We start from the raw sequence: 19,853 nt of genomic DNA, 5'->3' as shown, positions 1-19,853 counted from the left end.
TTAGTTAATATAATGAGTATATAAGACCAACACTACTAATTACTTTTCACTTCATGTTGCATTTACTGGAAATCGTCTTTTGTTTTCTTTGTGTAGTTAAACATGTTCCAAAAGAAGAAAATACTCACTTAGCATTTTCTAAGAAGAAATTTAACATATACATTTCTAGTCCGTTTTCAAGGTTTTAAACTTTTGTGCATATTTATTCATTTTTAGGGTTTTTTTGTGTATTTATTGCACCACATATGTTAGAATGGTTAGCAATATTTCCTTCAAGTCTGATTGTAATTTCCCACCTGCAGTGTTAGCCTTCTTGCCAATAAAGACAGACCAAAGTGCAGTGTTTAAATTGGTCATTTCAAATAAAACACACTGCCACGACCTGGACTATGTGCACGGCGCAAGAAACCTGTGAGTGCATAATGAGGTGATTCAGTGCGACTCCTAGGTGGAACTATGAATCAACTTGTTTTGTTTCTTGTCGTCAAGACAACTCTCCATCCAGTGAACTTTCAGTATAATATTGTTTGGCAGTCTGTGTTGAATGAGTCAGTCATCTGGTCCGACTCATGTCTGTCATAGGAGCTTTGTTGTTGGTCTTAAATGACTTTGTGGTTCTGTGTTTAATCACCTGTTTTTTCCTGACTCCTTTTCTTACTTAAATTAGTTTTTTGAGATCATCAATCACTATCTTATTTTTTTCTGTAACTAAATAAATCAGTAATCATTTCTGGTCATCATATTAAAGTCGGAGCAAATCATGCAAATCATTATTACACCATCAGTCTTAATTTTAATTATTAGTTACGCCATTGTACCAATCAAGTCAATAGTAATAATTTTTCTCTACTGTCTTGGAAGTTTGTGCAAAGCATTTGATTTGGGGAAAAAACCCATAAACAAATAACATGTAAAAATTAGCAAAGTGATATTACATTTTTGAAATTCTTCTTATTTTATAACTGATCCGTAATGGACTGGAGAGTTTCAAATATAGAGAGCTGTTAAGAGGTGTCTTCTATAAGCCTCATTTATGCTCCCATTTTATAATTAGCTAGTGCAGACATATAACAGTACAATTCTGCCTGTAACAGTACGCCCAGTGCCAAAAAATGTTCTCAACATAAACAAATTACGAGTAAGATAGTCTCATGTGTGTCAAGGAAGTAACTGTTTAAAAAGTTTGCATATTAGAACATTCAGAATTAATGCATGTGTATTTATGAATAGTGCTTTCTTACCTGATCATGTTATTGTCGAGTCTGAGGAAGTGTAAGTTGGTCATTTCGTTGATGCCAGATGGCACAACAACCAGCTGGTTGTGGTCCAAACACAGTTCTACCAGGGAGTGGTAGGCCCCAAAGAACGACTCGGGTTCAGTCCCTTCTCCATCCAGTTTGTTGTAGGAGAGGTAGAGGTACTCTAAACCAGGTTGCATGTGGGCAAAAACGTAACCTGTGGAGGTATTTAAAGAAAATAATTTACCTTGTACAATAATTTAACTCTACCTGTACAAGTCTTAATAAGTGTTAACTGCAGCTCACCTTAAACTACACAGCAAATCATTAAGTCATTCTAAAGTAGTCTGTTAACTTTGATCATGTTATTTATTTATTTAGTTATGTATATATTTATTGTTTTGTTTGTTTATGGGTAATAAACGATGGGTAATAAAAAGATCAAAATAAATACATTTTGACCGCTTCCAGTACCCATACATCAGAAAGAGCATAACAAAACCCAAACCTCTGATGTTGCTTGTGCATTGCTTTCTCAGTGTTGGAGAAACTGACCTAAGTAAGCTAGCACTTACCACTTATGTATTATAGAAGTTAATTTTCTAAAAAACTTAGATCAATCATCAGCCTAATCTATTTAAAGTTATTATTGTTTAAAAAATAAAACATTGAATAGGAAGGTTTTGTGTCAGTCCGCTAACTTTAAGAAGGTAACATTTATTAGCCAGATAATCCTTTAACCAGTCACACCTACCAGGTATCCTCTCAATATTGTTTCCCAAGAGCACCAAGTGAACTAGAGATCTTGGTAGATATGAAGGAACCATGTAAAGCTTATTATATGAAAGGTCAATGGACTCCAAATTTCTGCAGAGAAGGTAACAGTATGAAAACAATTACTAACAGTAAGAGACCATGAAAATTACAGCTAAAGTAACACTACTGTGGGGGTAAAAGCCTCTCTTTCTGTCAGACCTGTGGTTGATCCATGCCAGTGGAGCAATCCTGGTCTCCTCCAGTTTGTTGTGTCTTAAAGAAACTATGTTCAGATTGCTGGTCTGATTGAAAACGGTCTCTGAGATTTCTTCAATAAGGTTGTTCTCCAAATAGAGTTCCTAAAAGATGGAAAAACATAAAACAAAATATTTGGCAACATGAGCGTCATAATATAAACTATTTATGAGGAAGTGGGATCCAATGTTGCCGTGAGTTCCTAATTTCACATGCAATTAGTGTAAATATGTTTCCTGGATGGTTTTTGTTCAGAGATCTTGGCAGATGGGTTTGTTGTTCTTCCTGACTTTGTTTAAGGCTGTAAATGCATAATTCATGCCAAAGCTGTGTTTGTGTTTTTTCAGCCTAATTAGTAAAATGAGAAGGCAGGCAGGAGTGTGACCACCACGCATAACCTTTAATTATAATCATTAACTCTTCACTATTCAAAAGCCAAAGTCTCTCACAAAACTTGGAACCCTGAATATTTAGCAGAGAAACATGTTAATGATAGACTGTACTCTGGTTCTGGATGAACAACAATCAGAGGGTTTGGATTTGCAGAGAGAGTAAGTAAAACCTTTCCAGTGTCATAAAATGAAGTAGGTTTACAGCAGCATTGTGCCGCTGGTGTTCTGCATTGTTTGTGGTTAGCCAAAGGCCATAATTGCTCGGGTGAAATGGTTTCCCACAGGTAGAAGCAGAAATTAAACATCAGACCCAAAAAGAAAATTTTGCTACTTCAGCAAAAAGTAAATTCAGCTACTCTGACAATGTGAAAGAAAAATTGATCAACTATGTAATAGGTTGGTTTATTGAAAGCTGTGTATATTTATTTTCTTTGCCAGCTGCAGTTCAAAAAGGCTTATGAGCTGATTAAAGCTTCCATATTCTAGTTTAACAGTGTGCACAGATTATAGAATTACATGTGAACATTAAGGTCTATCACCTCACAAATTCTATGAAAAAACGTATCAATATATTAAAGATTGGATGGGTGATTGAATATTTTTTGGCAATATTGTGTATAAGTTGAGAGGCATCACATATAATTCACCTCTCTGCAGTTTGCATTTCCAGTTTTCTTCTGTCTCCAAATATCATTCACATAGGTTAGAGTTTTAATATAGCTGCGAGCATTTGGCTGCCAAGTTTGTTTTTATAGATCCCAATGTTTGGAACTTATGTAAGCCTATTTTATCTCAAATATGAGGCCCGGGGGTCTTTTAAATAAGTCAAAAAATGTGGCCAAGGATGTATCCCAGTGTGAGGAATGAGAGATAGTCAGAGAGTCAAGGAAACAGATATTGTTTCATACCAGCAATGACTTGGGAAGGCCTTGTGGTACAGTACGGAAATGGTTTCTCCCCAGTCTGAGGTAGGAAAGCTGGATTAGGGGAGCGAAGGCCAGAGGATCTACATTCCCCTCACTCAGCAGATTTCCTTCCAGCTCCAGAATAACCAGGCTGCTCAAATCTTAAAGATTAAAAAAAAAGATAAACTTGTGATGAATAGTGTGTTTAGAAGTGAATAACCATACATAGGATCTAACTTTCTTTTGGTCTGTGAGCTGTGCAATCCATGAAGTAACCAATTTATATTTTGAATTTTAAAACAATGAACGGTTGTTTGTAACCAGACGCAATATAGGAGACAGACATGGGAATATTGAATGGGAATCTATGGAAGAATCCTGCCGCAGCAAAGATTCTACTAGAAATATAACTCTAATAAAGTCTCATAAAACTTTATTTTAGGGCAAACTTTTGTGTTTTTCATCAGATTTGACTAATTCCATACATGCAGCTTTATGCTTATTTGATGAATAAAATTAATGTAAATTAAGATCATATTTATATTTATAGCTGCCCAAATAAGTGCTCAGGGATGCCTGTTGATTCTGGAAGTCCTACAGGCCATGTAATTGATGAGGTCAAACTATAAGGCGATTTCATATCAATTCCATTCAGTTTTATTTAGATAGTGCCAAATCAATGTCTGTGGTACTTTGACTTCTTGGACAGAGAAACACCAGCTGGATGTCATTAAAGGATGTGATAGCAGTACCCTGGAAGCTGTTTTCATCTATCCCTCTCAATCTGTTTTCATTGATCTTCAGCTCCTGCAGGGTTGGGGGAAGGTCAGATGGCACAACGTCTAAAAGGTTTCCATCCAAATACAGACGTGTTAGCTTCTTCAGACCCTGAAACACACACACGCAGGTATAAGTACTGGAAAGTAAAAATAGGCTGCCACCAAGTTATTATCCTTGTTGTTATTATTATTATTATTATAGAAATACATGTTTGTTTTCCTTCTCTGAATTTGTAGTTAATTTTTTTTTTTCATTTAATGTTGTTTCCACATTTGTCACATTTATTAATAAAATGCAACATGTTTAGATGATTACTTTTTTCACATTTGGATATTTTCCATTGGTCTGTTTGGTTTTTTTTCCTGCTGCTTCTCCTCGTCTAAATGTCAGGCGCAGTAGTCTAAGCAGATACGCAGACCTCCTTCTTCCTTTCCACCTCTTTGGTATTTACATATTTTACAGATGTTTTTAGGTTTAGTAGGACATTCACTTTCCTTCTCATAAAAAAAAAAAATTGCTAAAAATCTTACCAAGTCTTAAAGATTTTGTTATTATGTTACACCTTTCTTTCTCCGTGGAGTTGATGATATTACACTGAAGATGGCCATATGTCTTTGCACACCCACCTTTAAACTTTATTACTTGAACCATTGTTATATTTCTGGCAGATGATTTTTTTTAAAAAGCTTGGGCTTCAGTCGTTTTCAGTTTTATTATGACTTACTTTGAAGGCTTTAGCGTCAATGCCAGCAGAAGTAAGTTTGTTTTTCTTCAGGTTGATCCACTCCAGGTTAGGGATTCCATTAAAGGCATCTGCTGGGATGCGGCTGATGCTGTTGCCTGCAGGTCAGAGCAAGTTCAGTTAATATTGACAACAGGATTTCTCCAATTGTAGTTTGTTTCTGTGTGCTTTCTTAATTGGAGTCTTAGTTTCTAAATCCCTTCCCCAGGCTGGTAAGTGATACTAATTTGGCAAACTAAAAGTTTTTTCCAGCTTCTCACTTGTAGGTGGCAGTTGTAATGCCTTTCTCTTGTTAAACTTCAGATTTTTAGCAGCTTTAGATGATCGATGTTAATAATGCAAGTCTGCTTTTTCCAAACCTTGCAGCGCATTAGTTGTTTGTTTGGTAAAAGATGCTGCTGTTTTGACTGTAAAAAGATTGTACGCGATTGTTGTCCAGCAGTGTTCATGTCACAAGGCTAAGACAACATATACACGATGACAACTTTATGCTTTAAGTCTGGGTTGGGCCGACACTGACTATGATAAAGTAAGCAAAGGGAAGCACACTGGGTAACTGAATCAAAATACAGTAACATGTTACAATGAAAATATTATGAACATTCAAAAAAGTTCACCTTAAAAAAGTTCATGAATATTTAAATTAGCCTACAGGTTGCTCGTTGTCCAATATGCAAGGTCACTGATTAAACACTGCATTCAACTGCAACAGTACAAATCCTCTGCAATCATTAGCCTAATGCGAGTATTATCAGTTTTATATTTCTCTTACTGTTAAAAAAAAAAAAAAAAAAAAAAAAGGCTAAGAAGCTTCATCTGAGTTGTGGGTTGACATAATATTGAAGCTTCCTTTTTAAGTGTTTCACTTGTATTTGTATAACTCTACTGATAATATACATCCTTCTGAAATCCTCAGATTGTTTTGAGGGTTTGTTTTCTTTAATGACTCTGTGTCTCCGGTGTTGACTTACCCTCCAGACTGAGGGATTTCAGCTCAGGAATGGCCAGAGGAGGGAAGTGTGTGAGTTTGGCATCCTCACATGTGGCAGTAACGTCAGAGATGTCACAGCCTGGAGGAAGGCCTCCTCTGTTTACAACTATGATCTCCCTATCCTCCCCTTCTTCCGTCTCTTTGGTTTCTACCTGTTCCTCCTCTGTAGCAACTGGAGGTCTTGGAATCGGAGCAGGAAGGAGGTCTGGTTCCTCAGGTTCTTCAGGCTCTTTTGGAAGCATTTGAAACACATCTCCTCTCAGCCACACCTCCTCCTCCTGCTCCTCCTTTTCTTCCTCGCGCCTCTCGTTCTCTTCCTCGTACCTCTCGTTCTCTTCCTCGCGCCTCTCGATCTCTTCCTCGTGCCTCTCGATCTCTTCCTCGCGCCTCTCGTTCTCTTCCTCGTACCTCTCGTTCTCTTCCTCGCGCCTCTCGTTCTCTTCCTCGCGCCTCTCGTTCTCTTCCTCGCGCCTCTCGTTCTCTTCCTCGCGCCTCTCGATCTCTTCCTCGTGCCTCTCGATCTCTTCCTCGTACCTCTCGTTCTCTTCCTCGTGCCTCTCGATCTCTTCCTCGTACCTCTCGTTCTCTTCCTCGTGCCGCTCTTTCTCCTTTTCAACTAAATCCAAAAGTTCTTCCCTCAGCATCTCCTCCTGCTTTTTCCTTTCCTCCTCTAGCTTCCTTTCCCTCTCTCTTGCTTCTCTCTCTGCTTCCTCCTTCTGTCTCCTATCTTCCTCTTCCTCCTGCCTCCTCTTTTGCTCCTCATCTACCTGCCTGCTCCACTCCTCCAGTTCCTTTTCTTCCTGCAGCCTCAGTGCCTCCTCCTCCTGCTTTCTCATCTCCTCAGCTATCTTTCTCTGTTTCTCCTCCTGCTCTTTCCTTTGCTTCCTTCTCTTTCTTCTCGCTTCCTCCTTCTTCTTCACGCGTTCTTCCTCCTCACGATGCTGCTCTGCCTCCCTCCAGAGGATTTTCTGGATCTCCTCTTGGGTCAGTGGAGTCACGACATCACTGGGGTCATTGGGAACTGGGGAGTCACCAGAAATGTCAAGGCTGAGGTCAGGTTCTGGGGGGGGGGGGGGGGGGGGTTATGGTGGTGAGGGACACCACATCAAGGGGTAGGAGGAAAAGGGACAGGAAGGAAAAGAGGAGTGAAGAAAAAAAAAGTTGGAGATACAGACAGAGAGAAAGATGAAGAAGTAGAGCGGAAAAATAAAGAAACTGCAATAAAAGAGAGGAAACAGGATGGAGATTGAGGTTGGTGGGGACAGACAGGCATGGTAATAGGTGGACAGACAGACAGCAGATGGACAAACAGACGGCTGTGTGTTAGTGCTGTGAACAAACATTCTTTCAGACCAGCTTGTTAAAGCTACAGAGCAGACTGCTGCTGTAGACCAGTCTGGACCAAATCCCACTAAGACCACTAAGACATATGATCACAGTCAGATAAAGTCAGTTGTTGTGGTGTTTGCTGCTACTGGTGCATTCTGGTCCTAAATCTGAATATGAATTATAGACTTGTTTTCATAAACATACATCCATATGAGAATGTTTGTGTGTCTCATGTTTTTGTTAAGTCATGAAAATGAGAGAAGTTACAAGACAGTTTCATTTTGTAAAAGGCTAATCAAATTTGGCCTAAGAATTGGTTGGTTATATTTAACAATGGATCAGTTCCTCATCAAAATATCTGTACCACCTGATGTTGGCCTTGTTGACAGTGTTTGTGGCTGTTATTTATCTTTTGAGTCCAATTTTGTATTCAATTTCAAACATTTGGGGAATCAAATTAGCTCAGACTGCCTAAATACTTCTGATTAGGCATCTCCTAAGTTTATAGTTGGTTAGTTGGTTTCTGTAAATTTTCTGTTCAAATCTATAAAATGTCTTGTAGAAGCAGAAGCAATGGATACATTTTATAAAACATACAGTTTGTCATCTTATAAGAATCAAAAACATCATGCAGCAAAATACTGTTCCTGATTTAGACCAACTTTAGCTCACTTGTCCAACACTTGTGCTGTTTTATAGTCAAAAAGTTTGTGTTAACAAGATCATTTAGTAAATATAAAATCAAAGAGACAAACTTACATCTGAGGTTTTTCAGTGAGTTTGGGAATAACTATAATTGGACTTTTGTTCTGGCTATAAAACAGCTTCCTTCCCAGTAAACTTTATACATACAACAGAAGGTGCACGTGTACAGGTAGAGGAACACACCTTTTCTATGACCTTCAAGTCATAGAAAAGAGGTTTTCTTCTGCTGTATTTCTGTACATATGCACTCAATGTGGCATGCAAAAATATGAGCAACGAAAAAATAGTGTAAGTTCAGCTATTTTTCCCCATAATTCTTAGAAGGTTTTAAAGACAAGTTTCCCATTTACAACAAAGGATGCACATGCATGCAGAGGTAGAAAATTATTTGCCCCAACATTAGCAACTCAAAAAATTACAGTGTAAAAATATATTTACATTTAACAATTATGTTCTCATTGCCAAAGGTTTTTACTACAGGCCTGCTGGCTGAGTCTTTCCCACAAATATTTTTTTACAATTTGTTTTCTGCCTCCAGCATCTCCACAGATCTCCCAGTAATATGACTCAGCATCTCATCTTTAAACCTCATATTAGTCCCACATTCATTCGTCTTTGTTCTGATGATCTGAATTGACAGTAAAGCAAAATTAATCCCAGACATGTTGAACAACAGATGTTATGTCCCAATATACAAACATGCTAAAACTCTCACAACATGAATGTCCACGCATCCAAAATGTGCATACCACATTTTTAAAGCCATGATGAAACAGGAAGCAACATGCTGAGGCCTCAGAGATGGAAATTATTCAGCACCAAGGAAATGTTTCGATTCCGTTCAGAACTGATGTAATGAACAATTTACACGAGTTTCATTTTAACAAAGGAGACGTCTACTGACTCATAAGATAGTAGCAGATAGAACATCTTGAAATGTGGATTATTGATTGATTGAGTTACTCTAGTAGGTCCCCTTTAGGTTTTGAGGGGACTTTGGTGTTAATATCTGTTGCCTCTGAATGTTGTACCATGGCTGTGTCACATGTTGTGTTTCTACCTGGCTCCATGCAGACAGGGCAGCACTCGCCCGCAGGGGTGAAGGGGAAATGACAGTGTATTTCGGGACAGGTGCTCTCATCACAAACCACCCGCCCTCCGGTACACAGACAAGTCACACAGGGCTTTGGGGACCAGACGGCTTGGTCAAACATGGTCAGACCCTGGTACACACACTGGCCCTGCTTACCTGAAACAACACAGAGACAGTAATGTCAGGAGTAATTAATTGAAATCAAACTATGAAATGTTTATATTATCTAGAAGCATTAGTACATTTAACATTAGCAAATAATGTCTGAAAAACATTAAGACCTGGCAGTGTACCCATAAGGACACACACTATGGGCAAGAACATGACTGCTACTGTAGTATATTGGCGTTTGACATCTGCAGTGAGCACACACAGTCATAAAACACTATGAAACATCTGCAGCCTCACCATCGTGGGTACATGGTAAGATTTCTGGTTTTCTGCACAACAACTGTGCAAATGCTGAAAGTATAATTAGCATTGAAACAACTGGACATAATTACAAAGCCTGCAAGCAGTCACTCAACACAATCAAACAAGCAGTGGGTGACACTTTGTTACATAGTGGTAAATGAGAAGAAGAACCAAATGTGGTTTCTTTTCATTCAGATACCAAACATTTTCACTGTGAATCATGTCTTAATAACAGAAACACTTTGGATCATGGAGTGCTGCTTAGAGATTACACTATTTTACTTCATATTGAAAGAGTTTCCCAGCCTCTGCCCTGTTGTAGTTTTGTTTGCTAAATAAGAGAACCGTTCTAGTAAAAAGTGCCACCAGAAAATTCAAGGAAGTTACTCATGAAAATCTAAAATGTTGCTGATTTAAAGTTGGATGACTTGCCCTTCAAGATTATATTCCTGTGTTTGTCTAAACCCCTACTTGATCTTTCACATTAGCCAAGTGGGACAGGTGGTGAGGCCAAACAGTGGCCTTTATAATGTGCTGTTTACTGGCACACTGTAGCACAATTCAGGGAGTTTCCACTGTATGTTCTTCTTTAGATGCCTCGGGACATTACAGGAAAACTTGTTACCTGTGGAGAAACTACTGGATCACAGCTGTAAATCCAGGTGTCATCAGCAGTGGGGAGCCTCTGTGTGAAAATTAAGTCAGTTTGGAAGAGAAGTGTATGTTTTCTGCAAATTTGACATTGAGATTTAGAGACTTAAAAGTGCAAAACAAGACTTCCAGGAGCACTGCTGCACAAGAAGTTGACTTTAAAGCAAACATCAGCCATTTTTGGTGGGGTGATTCAAGGAACTTTTTGACCGCATTAGTTTTACAGGATGGTGGCCCCATATTGTTTGGGGAGTGAATGGGGCATCTGTCTGACTTGCAGTAACCTGTAGAGGTGCAAAAATCTAATCAGCACCTTATGTTGTGACTGTTTTCTGGCTCTGGTGCTAGAAGCTGACATCCCCATTCCTAATCTCATCAACAAACCTCTGATTGACCAATTTAGTTTTCAAACAAAGGAACTTATTTTCACTGAACACAGAACCACAACAAATTGAGTCACTGAACAAAGCTGAGCAGTGATTTAAGATTTAGAGCCAGACACAACTTTATCCTGGACCCTTTTCATGCTCCTCAGCAGCAGCAGGCCTGCTGCAATAATTGCTGTGTGTGTCTAGTCGAATCTAAAGCCTGTACTTTACCATAAAAAACAGACAAAGCATTTCTACTCCTCCCTTTGAATTAACTTCACCTTTCAACATGAGACCAAGGACAAGACAAGGCTATGCCTGGCAGTGAGTCAGTATAAAAGACTGTAAACCACTATGATACAGCAGGAAGAGCCTCTTTTTTTTGTCTGTTAGCTCTGTCTGTCATCTATCCTTTCTAATGGTATGCTCTTTGTTACGTCTATAGGAACACAGGTAGTTAAGAGGCTCAGGTTATTTCTCTTAAATACGGTCTCCCTAATATCTTTGTCCTTTTAACAGTGAGCAGTGAGACTGTCACCCTGTCATCTCAGTTCGAACACACATACTTTAGAGCTTTTCTCTTTAAAACTTTGTCTCTGTGTCACTGTTCTCTACATTGCTCAGTAAATTGCAGGTTTTTGATTAAATAGCATGGTTAGCTTGGTAAGCACTGTGATATGGCACTATCCTATACCATTCAGAGCATATTATTTGTTGTTTTTATCACCAGTAGCACAATTAGTGGACAACAGTTAAAAACAATACAAGTTTTTATAATATTATAATATATGACACATACAGTGGGGCAAAAAAGTATTTAGTCAGCCACCGATTGTGCAAGTTCCCCCGCTTAAAATGATGACAGAGGTCAGTAATTTGCACCAGAGGTACACTTCAACTGTGAGAGACAGAATGTGAAAAAAAAATCCATGAATCCACATGGTAGGATTTGTAAAGAATTTATTCGTAAATTAGGGTGGAAAATAAGTATTTGGTCAATAACAAAAATACAACTCAATACTTTGTAACATAACCTTTGTTGGCAATAACAGAGGTCAAACGTTTACTATAGGTCTTTACCAGGTTTGCACACACAGTAGCTGGTATTTTGGCCCATTCCTCCATGCAGATCTTCTCGAGAGCAGTGATGTTTTGGGGCTGTCGCCGAGCAACACGGACTTTCAACTCCCGCCACAGATTTTCTATGGGGTTGAGGTCTGGAGACTGGCTAGGCCACTCCAGGACTTTCAAATGCTTCTTACGGAGCCACTCCTTTGTTGCCTGGGTGGTGTGTTTTGGATCATTGTCATGTTGGAAGACCCAGCCTCGTTTCATCTTCAAAGTTCTCACTGATGGAAGGAGGTTTTGGCTCAAAATCTCACGATACATGGCCCCATTCATTCTGTCCTTAACACGGATCAGTCGTCCTGTCCCCTTGGCAGAAAAACAGCCCCATAGCATGATGTTTCCACCCCCATGCTTCACAGTAGGTATGGTGTTCTTGGGATGCAACTCAGTATTCTTCTTCCTCCAAACACGACGAGTTGAGTTTATACCAAAAAGTTCTACTTTGGTTTCATCTGACCACATGACATTCTCCCAATCCTCTGCTGTATCATCCATGTGCTCTCTGGCAAACTTCAGACGGGCCTGGACATGCACTGGCTTCAGCAGCGGAACACGTCTGGCACTGCGGGATTTGATTCCCTGCCGTTGTAGTGTGTTACTGATGGTGACCTTTGTTACTTTGGTCCCAGCTCTCTGCAGGTCATTCACCAGGTCCCCCCGTGTGGTTCTGGGATCTTTGCTCACCGTTCTCATGATCATTTTGACCCCACGGGATGAGATCTTGCGTGGAGCCCCAGATCGAGGGAGATTATCAGTGGTTTTGTATGTCTTCCATTTTCTGATGATTGCTCCCACAGTTGATTTTTTTCACACCAAGCTGCTTGCCTATTGTAGATTCACTCTTCCCAGTCTGGTGCAGGTCTACAATACTTTTCCTGGTGTCCTTCGAAAGCGCTTTGGTCTTGGCCATGGCGGAGTTTGGAGTCTGACTGTTTGAGGCTGTGGACAGGTGTCTTTTATACAGATGATGAGTTCAAACAGGTGCCATTCATACAGGTAACGAGTGGGGGACAGAAAAGCTTCTTACAGAAGACGTTACAGGTCTGTGAGAGCCAGAGATTTTCCTTGTTTGAGGTGACCAAATACTTATTTTCCACCCTGATTTACGAATAAATTCTTTACAAATCCTACCATGTGAATTCATGGATTTTTTTTTCACATTCTGTCTCTCACAGTTGAAGTGTACCTCTGGTGCAAATTACTGACCTCTGTCATCATTTTAAGTGGGGGAACTTGCACAATCGGTGGCTGACTAAATACTTTTTTGCCCCACTGTAAATATAACAGAAACACTTCTTTGGTCTTGGAGTCACCTGGTTGTAATATCTGACTAAGCATTTTCCTGCACACCTCCTCAGTGAGGTGTTTTCGGCATGTCCAACTGGGAAGAGGCCGCAGGGCAGTCCAGGACATGCTGGGAAGAGGGAGCTTGCTGCATTTCGGCATAAGGCCCCATTACACCCACTGCTGTCATCCTTGCAAAAGGCGGTGCAATCCAAAAGTGATGTTACATCCACTGACATGAGCCACGCTTTAGTGTTGTTTCAGCTTGGCCAGGTTGAAGGCACGAGTGTATGATGGTGTCATTTTTACTTTTACTTGGTATATCAGTGCAGAAGCTCAGAGATTTCCTGATTATACTGAGGGAGATGGTGCAGCAGTTTGAAAAGATGAGTTTCTTGAAAAAGCTTTGAAAAACTCCATGATCACTTTGTTTCTTGCTTCTAAAACTTCGATTGTTATGCGGACACTGGTGCTGAGGTTTTATCTGAGTTTTACGAGAGTCCTACTGTTCAGAAGAATGCTGCGAGAAGTCTGGTGCACCCTAAGCCCTCATGATGGTTGGATTTCCTTTGCTATAGCCCTTATAATTTGCTGGGCCAGATAGACAAAAATCCATAACGACTGCTGCAATTTACAGAGATTCAGCCTAATCTCTGTAAACAGTTAGTTATACTCTGTTTTTAGTCAGTGTTCTGTTGACCAGTCATGTATAAGAACGCTTTGGTGGAACTGAGGTACACTGCAAACTTTAAAACGTTTGCTGCTACACACAGACGATAAATGATCAGACCAGCCGATGTCTTCTCAGATTACTGTTAACCTTAGCCTAATTTTGAAAAGGTCGCCGGCGACCTGGTGAATGTAAATAGATTAAGATAAAGTAAATGCTCCCTGTGTAAAATATAAAAAATGCATAACTCAAAGTCCTTCTTTCCAGTTTTTCTGCCCTTGACCACTTAATACAGTCACATGACTTGGAATTATACTTTGAACACTTGTGAATTATAAATGGGGCCTCAATCTGAGTAAATCTGTTGAAAAAGCAAGGTAAGGAAGCAAAGTAAGGGGACCTTGAAAATATGAATACATCCAAAATTAACACTTACACTAAAATGCTGTGACTTCTGGTCAGAGGTCTTTCATTTCCCCAGTCTTCAGTGGAAAGTCCACTGGTTTGATGAGCCGGTTCTTGCTACTGTAAACTGCAGTCTGACTGTTGCTGTTACATTACAGTCACTTAAACAGAGACTTGTTCTTACACCCAAAACAACAGCAAAAAAAAGAATTGGAAAAATCCTTGTAGCTTCCAACAAAAGCTTGCTGCCGCTACCTTCCCTTCTAATTACATAATGCTGACTTTAATGTGTTAAACTGAAGGTTTTCCACATGGCTTTGAGGTTATTCTTTGGAGCCTTTGTCCCCATCTCTGTGTGCGATGTTTCAGGGCTACTTCTCTGACGAGCTCTTTTCCCACAGATGTTTTTCCCTTCTGTTCATTTTGGAATGTGATGATTTGTCATTAAATTGCGGTGCTGTAAAAGCCGGCAGCTTCGTTATGAGAACAGGATGGAGCTTCTGAGCTGAACTGTTGTTTGACTGGACTCATACATGCAGCTTCTCTAAATCTGGATGTTTTTTTACTGTATCACTTAAGATTTTATTACCTATTATTTGTTTGTGAATCTTTTGGGATATGTTAAAAAAATAACTTCCTTCTTCTGTGTTAATAAGTCCACTTTGGTTCTAATTGCTGCATCTAATCTATCTCCTACTGGAAATGTGAATAATTTTAAAGGTTTTTTTTTTTATCACTGTACACTGTGTTGTGATATTTGTTAGTAAAGTTGATTAGTCCATCCACACCCTATGTGTGAATCGACTAATCTATGTAACAGTAACCCTACGTTACTGTTATATTATTGGTCACATAAACATGGATTAGCAGAGTTGTCTCACTGACCTGGGATGACGTTGTAGGTGGCGTGCTGTTCTTGGATGTTCTTATAGGGTTGTAGGAGAAGAGCATTTCCTTCTACAGGCACCACTGGGATGCTGGGACCAGGAACCAGTCTGATCTTCAGAGGTCTAGTTCGCCCCGCTCTAGCCCGGCCAAAACCTGCAACCACTGGTCATATTAATGTGCATCTTTCTAGGAACATGGGGATGTTTTTGGTTGTTTTGACACTGTCATTTAACCTAAACTTGTTTCCCAGTGAGTTTATTACTTGAGACTGACTGAAAGCTAAATGTTCCCTTCTGTGTTTGTGAGGGATTTTTTTGTAAATAGGTTTTTGCATCAGCAAACAGCAGTTTTCACACAAGAACCTTAGACCTTGCCCTTCACTGGTTTTTGGGATAATATGACTGTAGCACATAGCAGGAAACAGCCCAACTTCAGAAACATTATCACTACATGAAATGCTCTGTGTGCCTGATTAGTGGAGACAAGACACATGATGTCCATTTCCTAGAAGTGGATGCACCATGAGTCCGGCACTGACGTGTTAAAGATAGTTTAATGCCCAAACACACTACATGTGACATTTTATCTTTCTCACCAGCACCCCTGCCAAGAAATTTCTAGAAAGATCCAGGGCTCAAGTACATGATTCAGAGCATGAAGACCAAACTCCACTCCTGTCAACTCTACTATCACTTCAGAACCTTTGAGATCACCCATTACATTTTCAGCACAACACCTCTAATTGTAACTGTTGCTATAACTGTTGCTAAAACCACCTTATCTATTCTCGGTGCCTTTTCGCTTTTAATGAAACTAGGCTTTCTCTACCTCCCTCAAATCTTTTTGATACGGTAAAAAAAAAATCTCTGTACTGGTCAATTAAGCATTAAACTGAAAAAAAAAAATTACCCTGAATGGAAAAAAAGTCTCACCTTGTCCATCCTTCCTCCTCCTCCTCACTCTAAGAATCTCACCATTCTGGTTTCGTGGTCGGTTTCTGGCCTCAGCATCAGGGATGGTCAAGGCCACCAGCAGCCACAGACTGGCCACCACCAGCCACCACCTCATTCCTATAGAGCAGCACAGACTAGGTTCAGGAGGAGGTTGCTACACAGTACTTTTCCCCTTTTAATAAGATCTAACTATCAATAAACATGCTTTTTATCATGACAGCGTGAAAATAAACAGTGTTAAATAAGTAAATAAAAGGACATTTTTCCACACAAAGAAAGGTTGTTGTTTTTTTTTACTAAAAAAAAACATCACAAATACAAACAGCTGCAAAGTTTTGCATACATGTTGTTATAAACTTAGTTTAATCCCAAAGAGAATGGATTTAATACTCAGTCCACCTAGTTAAAGGAATACACTGAAGACAAATAAATAATATAAAACTGTAAATTCTTCAGGGTTTAAGATGTCCAAGTTTTGAAAGCAACATGAGACCTTTGTTTCATATTCTTCTGCATCTCCCTCTACACCCATTTTCTTTTATCTTTCCACTTTTCAGCTACATATGAGTTAGAAAAATTATAAAAGGTCTAAAAAAAAGCGCCCCTCCCTTTTTTTAAGATTTCTTTTTGGTTTTAGTATTTTTCCTATTTTAAATCATCTTTTTAATGCTTGATCATTTAAATTCTTACTTCCTGCAGCTGGTAAAGTAACTGAAGTAAAGCAGATAGATTCATGTTTACCTCTAACTTCAGAAAAATAGACAACACAAAAAGAGAGAGGATTTTACCTGCAGCAGTTCTCAGTAAAGAGCTGTCAGCACTGCTTCTGTCCCTCATATAGCTCTCGGCTGGGGTCCTAATGGCTGGTTCCATGTATGTGTGTAATGACTAGTCTATAAACAGCAGTCCTGTCATTATTAAAGCATAGAGATCTGAGGCTAAAACACACCTTCGCACACCTGATAGTTTGTTTTTCTGTCTGATTCCCCCTCTGAATGGAGCAGATTTAAGCAATTCTCTGTATCATATGAGCCTCTGATTTCTGTCCAGATAGACAACTTGTTTTCCGTACTCAGTCAATAAATGCCAGGGAATTATTTTATTTAGAACTGATTTGTCATTGCTCTGAGCTTTTTAATTTTAGATCTCGGCACGTTTCAGTTATGAGAAACCAGAAAATTCCTCATCTGGTGTAGTTACAATCAGACTTGTATGCATCATCTGTTTTTGGTACATTTCTGTGTCTGTTTTGTTTCAGTGTATTAATTTTACATGTTTTCAGCAGAAAGGTTTCCACATGTAGCGCCTCCATTTTGGTCAAAATAAACACCAGGTGAACTTTTCGTATATTCAACCAAAAGCCTGAATCATGTGTCAGGTCCTCATAATGTCCTTAAACCTTTAATTCAAAAGAAAACAGAAATTATCCACAAAAACTGTAATAAAGCTCTGGGCTCAGATCACTTCTGAGCCTGATTATTATAGTTTTTAGACCAGTCCACATGGCTGATATTAGATTTAATTAAAAAAGAAAAAAGGTTTGCTGCAATCCATCTCCAATTTGAGGACTAATAACACTGACCAAAACATTTACCATATGTGGCTCACATTCAAAGTACTGTTAAAATCAACTGGAAACAGTTTCCTCTGTTTGTATTTTAAGGACAAATAAAATGCACTTTAAAAAAATGCTACATAAACACTACAAATCTGTATGGAGCAAACTGTGGTACAAGTGAAACCGGTTCATACACGCAGACCTTTGTGTTCCCATTTGACTTAATGTTTTTGTTTAAGATGACAAGTTATAGTTACCCGTCTGAACTTTGGTGAGCAGTTTTATTTCCAATTACCAGTTACCAGAAGGGTCAGTGTGCATCACTGCCACCCTCTGGGCTGGAGTAATGTTAAAGCTGATTGGCTGTGGTGATATTTGTCAGATTTATCTGCATATGAGAGACATTATGTATTTCTTTAACAGTTATGAGAGACACCCAAGAGTTTATACTTTAGAAGGAAAGTGGAGTTTCAGATATTTGTCATTTATGGTGAGGTGTGGTGTGTTGCATCTATTCCACGTTTTGCAAACATATGTACAATTTGGACATTTTAATTAAAAGGAATCATGAAGGCTATTATTGCACTCATGGCTACTTATATTCAAGTGCTTGTTTGCACAAATAATTGTCAGTCACAAGGCAGAACGTCAGTCATATAGGCCTGCTGACGTTCAAACTGAGGATCAGAATGAGGGGAAAAGGTGATTTAAGTGACTTTGAATGTGGCATAATTGCTGGTGTCAGATAGGATGGTCACATTATCTCCAAAAATGCTGATCTAATTAAATTTTCCTGCATAATCATCTCTAAGAGCAGAAAATCAAGGGTGAAATTCACACAGGCTTGCCAAGATAGGACAAAAAAGAAAATTTGTAGCAGAAATCTGAGTTACGATTTCTGCTACAACATTCAGGTGGACGTTAAAATTTGGCGTTAACAGCCTGATAGCATGGATCCATCTTGCCTCATATCAACGGTTCAGGCTGGTGGAGGTGCTGTAAGGGTGTGGGGGATAAACAGCTTATATGTGATGTTAAGGGATGGACATGTTGACCACAGATAACCCAGGTTCTGATGGCTGCTCCAGCAGGATAATACACCATCAAAGCTCAAATAATCTCCAACAGGTTTCTTGAACATGACAGTGAGAGTATGTGTTATGTCTTATGATGGAATATAATTGGTGGGAAAGTTAAAGCTTCAAAACATGCCTTTAAATCTTAGTTCATTTGTTATTTTTGCGATATTAGATAATGAATTTTAACCACTGTTAAAAACTACATCTCCCATGAAGTTTCACTGAAAATCACACATGTGTCACAGTTAGAGGCTATTCTGATCCCCTACATACGCCCTCCCTCTTTTAATCATTCACATTTCCTTTAGGATGGAGTAAAACTTTAGTCTGCAGCTCCACGGACTGGAGGTCTGATCACATTCAGTTCCGAGACCCTCCCACCTCACATCAGCCCTCACCAATAGGAAACCAGGATTCAATGGGAAACAAAGAGCGAGAGAGACCAATGTGAGCTGAGACAGGAGAAAGAAAACAGGAGGGAGGGGAAAGAGATGGAAAATGTTCAGCAGTTCAGTTTCTGGATGAGCAGGCTCAGATGGAGAGACTTCCAATATGAGCAGCAGAGGATAAAAATAACCAGGAGTCTGTGTGTTTATGGATTAATGGAAGCCAGGCGGTGTTTAAAGCTTGAGCTTTGGTCCACTGCTCTTTGCTTTCCGAAAACATTCCACTGGATTTGGAGAAATCACCCAAACTAACTGAAGTTGAATTGTATTGACTTTTTATTACAAATATTTTATGCAAACTACTTTCTGCTTATTGTACCGGCAACTTCCTTAAGACAGCTCTAAACATTGGTGTCACATCTCAGTAACATGATCTGCAAAACCCCACTTATAGCCAACAAATGTATGTTTATTCAAACTAAGATTATTAGTCTGAAATAACCGATGCTTGTTTGACATCCAAAACCTGACTTGCCACCACTTATAGCTCATTGAAAACAAACATATTTGTGTTTTTATGTTGACCAGTTACAGGGTTTTTTTTCCTGCAGAGACTAATTTTTATGACTTCCAAAGATCCAAAGGAAAATCTCCCGTCATCCTTCCCGTTTTTTGTTTGTTTTTTGTTTGTTTTTTCAAACCAATTTAATTGTTTGGGGTTTCGTTGACTCAAACATTAGAGACATTTGTTTATGAAATGGTCATAAATAGCTTACTCTCATGCTTAGTCAGCCAACCAAAAGCCCATTCTAAGCCTCATATTTAATATAAAATGTCAGCAAAGCTTGAAAAATCCTTATTTTAGTTTCTCATGTCTCCCATT

At 39.1% G+C, this 19,853-nt stretch overlaps 2 protein-coding genes across 8 annotated transcripts in view; one reads left to right on the top strand and one right to left on the bottom strand.

Moving 5' to 3' along the window:
* The window catches only part of cenpp (centromere protein P), a 119,852-nt gene that overhangs the window by 92,203 nt on the left and 7,796 nt on the right, over window positions 1-19,853 (top strand). The window lies entirely within an intron of this gene.
* ecm2 (extracellular matrix protein 2, female organ and adipocyte specific) overlaps window positions 1-19,853 on the bottom strand; it is a 29,023-nt gene that overhangs the window by 2,773 nt on the left and 6,397 nt on the right. Inside the window, exons 1-11 of one of the 7 annotated variants that reach the window (XM_085407173.1) lie at window positions 16,736-16,913; window positions 15,969-16,064; window positions 14,992-15,147; window positions 9,154-9,342; window positions 6,040-7,119; window positions 5,051-5,166; window positions 4,299-4,434; window positions 3,550-3,707; window positions 2,214-2,353; window positions 1,993-2,105; window positions 1,242-1,455 (exon numbers count right to left, since the gene is read on the bottom strand). In XM_085407173.1, the coding sequence (XP_085263299.1) occupies window positions 1,242-1,455; window positions 1,993-2,105; window positions 2,214-2,353; window positions 3,550-3,707; window positions 4,299-4,434; window positions 5,051-5,166; window positions 6,040-7,119; window positions 9,154-9,342; window positions 14,992-15,147; window positions 15,969-16,064; window positions 16,736-16,820 (2,483 nt within the window). In that variant the 5' untranslated portion in view covers window positions 16,821-16,913. Of the gene's footprint in view, window positions 1-1,241; window positions 1,456-1,992; window positions 2,106-2,213; window positions 2,354-3,549; window positions 3,708-4,298; window positions 4,435-5,050; window positions 5,167-6,039; window positions 7,120-9,153; window positions 9,343-14,991; window positions 15,148-15,926; window positions 16,065-16,735; window positions 16,914-19,853 lie in introns of those variants that run through there. The other 6 variants (XM_085407170.1, XM_085407172.1, XM_085407175.1 and 3 more) reach the window with 6 other exon arrangements.

Source organism: Rhamphochromis longiceps, linkage group LG5 (genome assembly GCF_057381845.1).
Source record: "Rhamphochromis longiceps isolate RC_006_pf linkage group LG5, R_longiceps_female_GT1.1, whole genome shotgun sequence".
Taxonomy (NCBI): Eukaryota; Metazoa; Chordata; class Actinopteri; order Cichliformes; family Cichlidae; genus Rhamphochromis; species Rhamphochromis longiceps.
The sequence above is the reverse complement of the archived record's forward strand: the minus strand, read 5'-3'. Positions and strand labels throughout refer to the sequence as shown.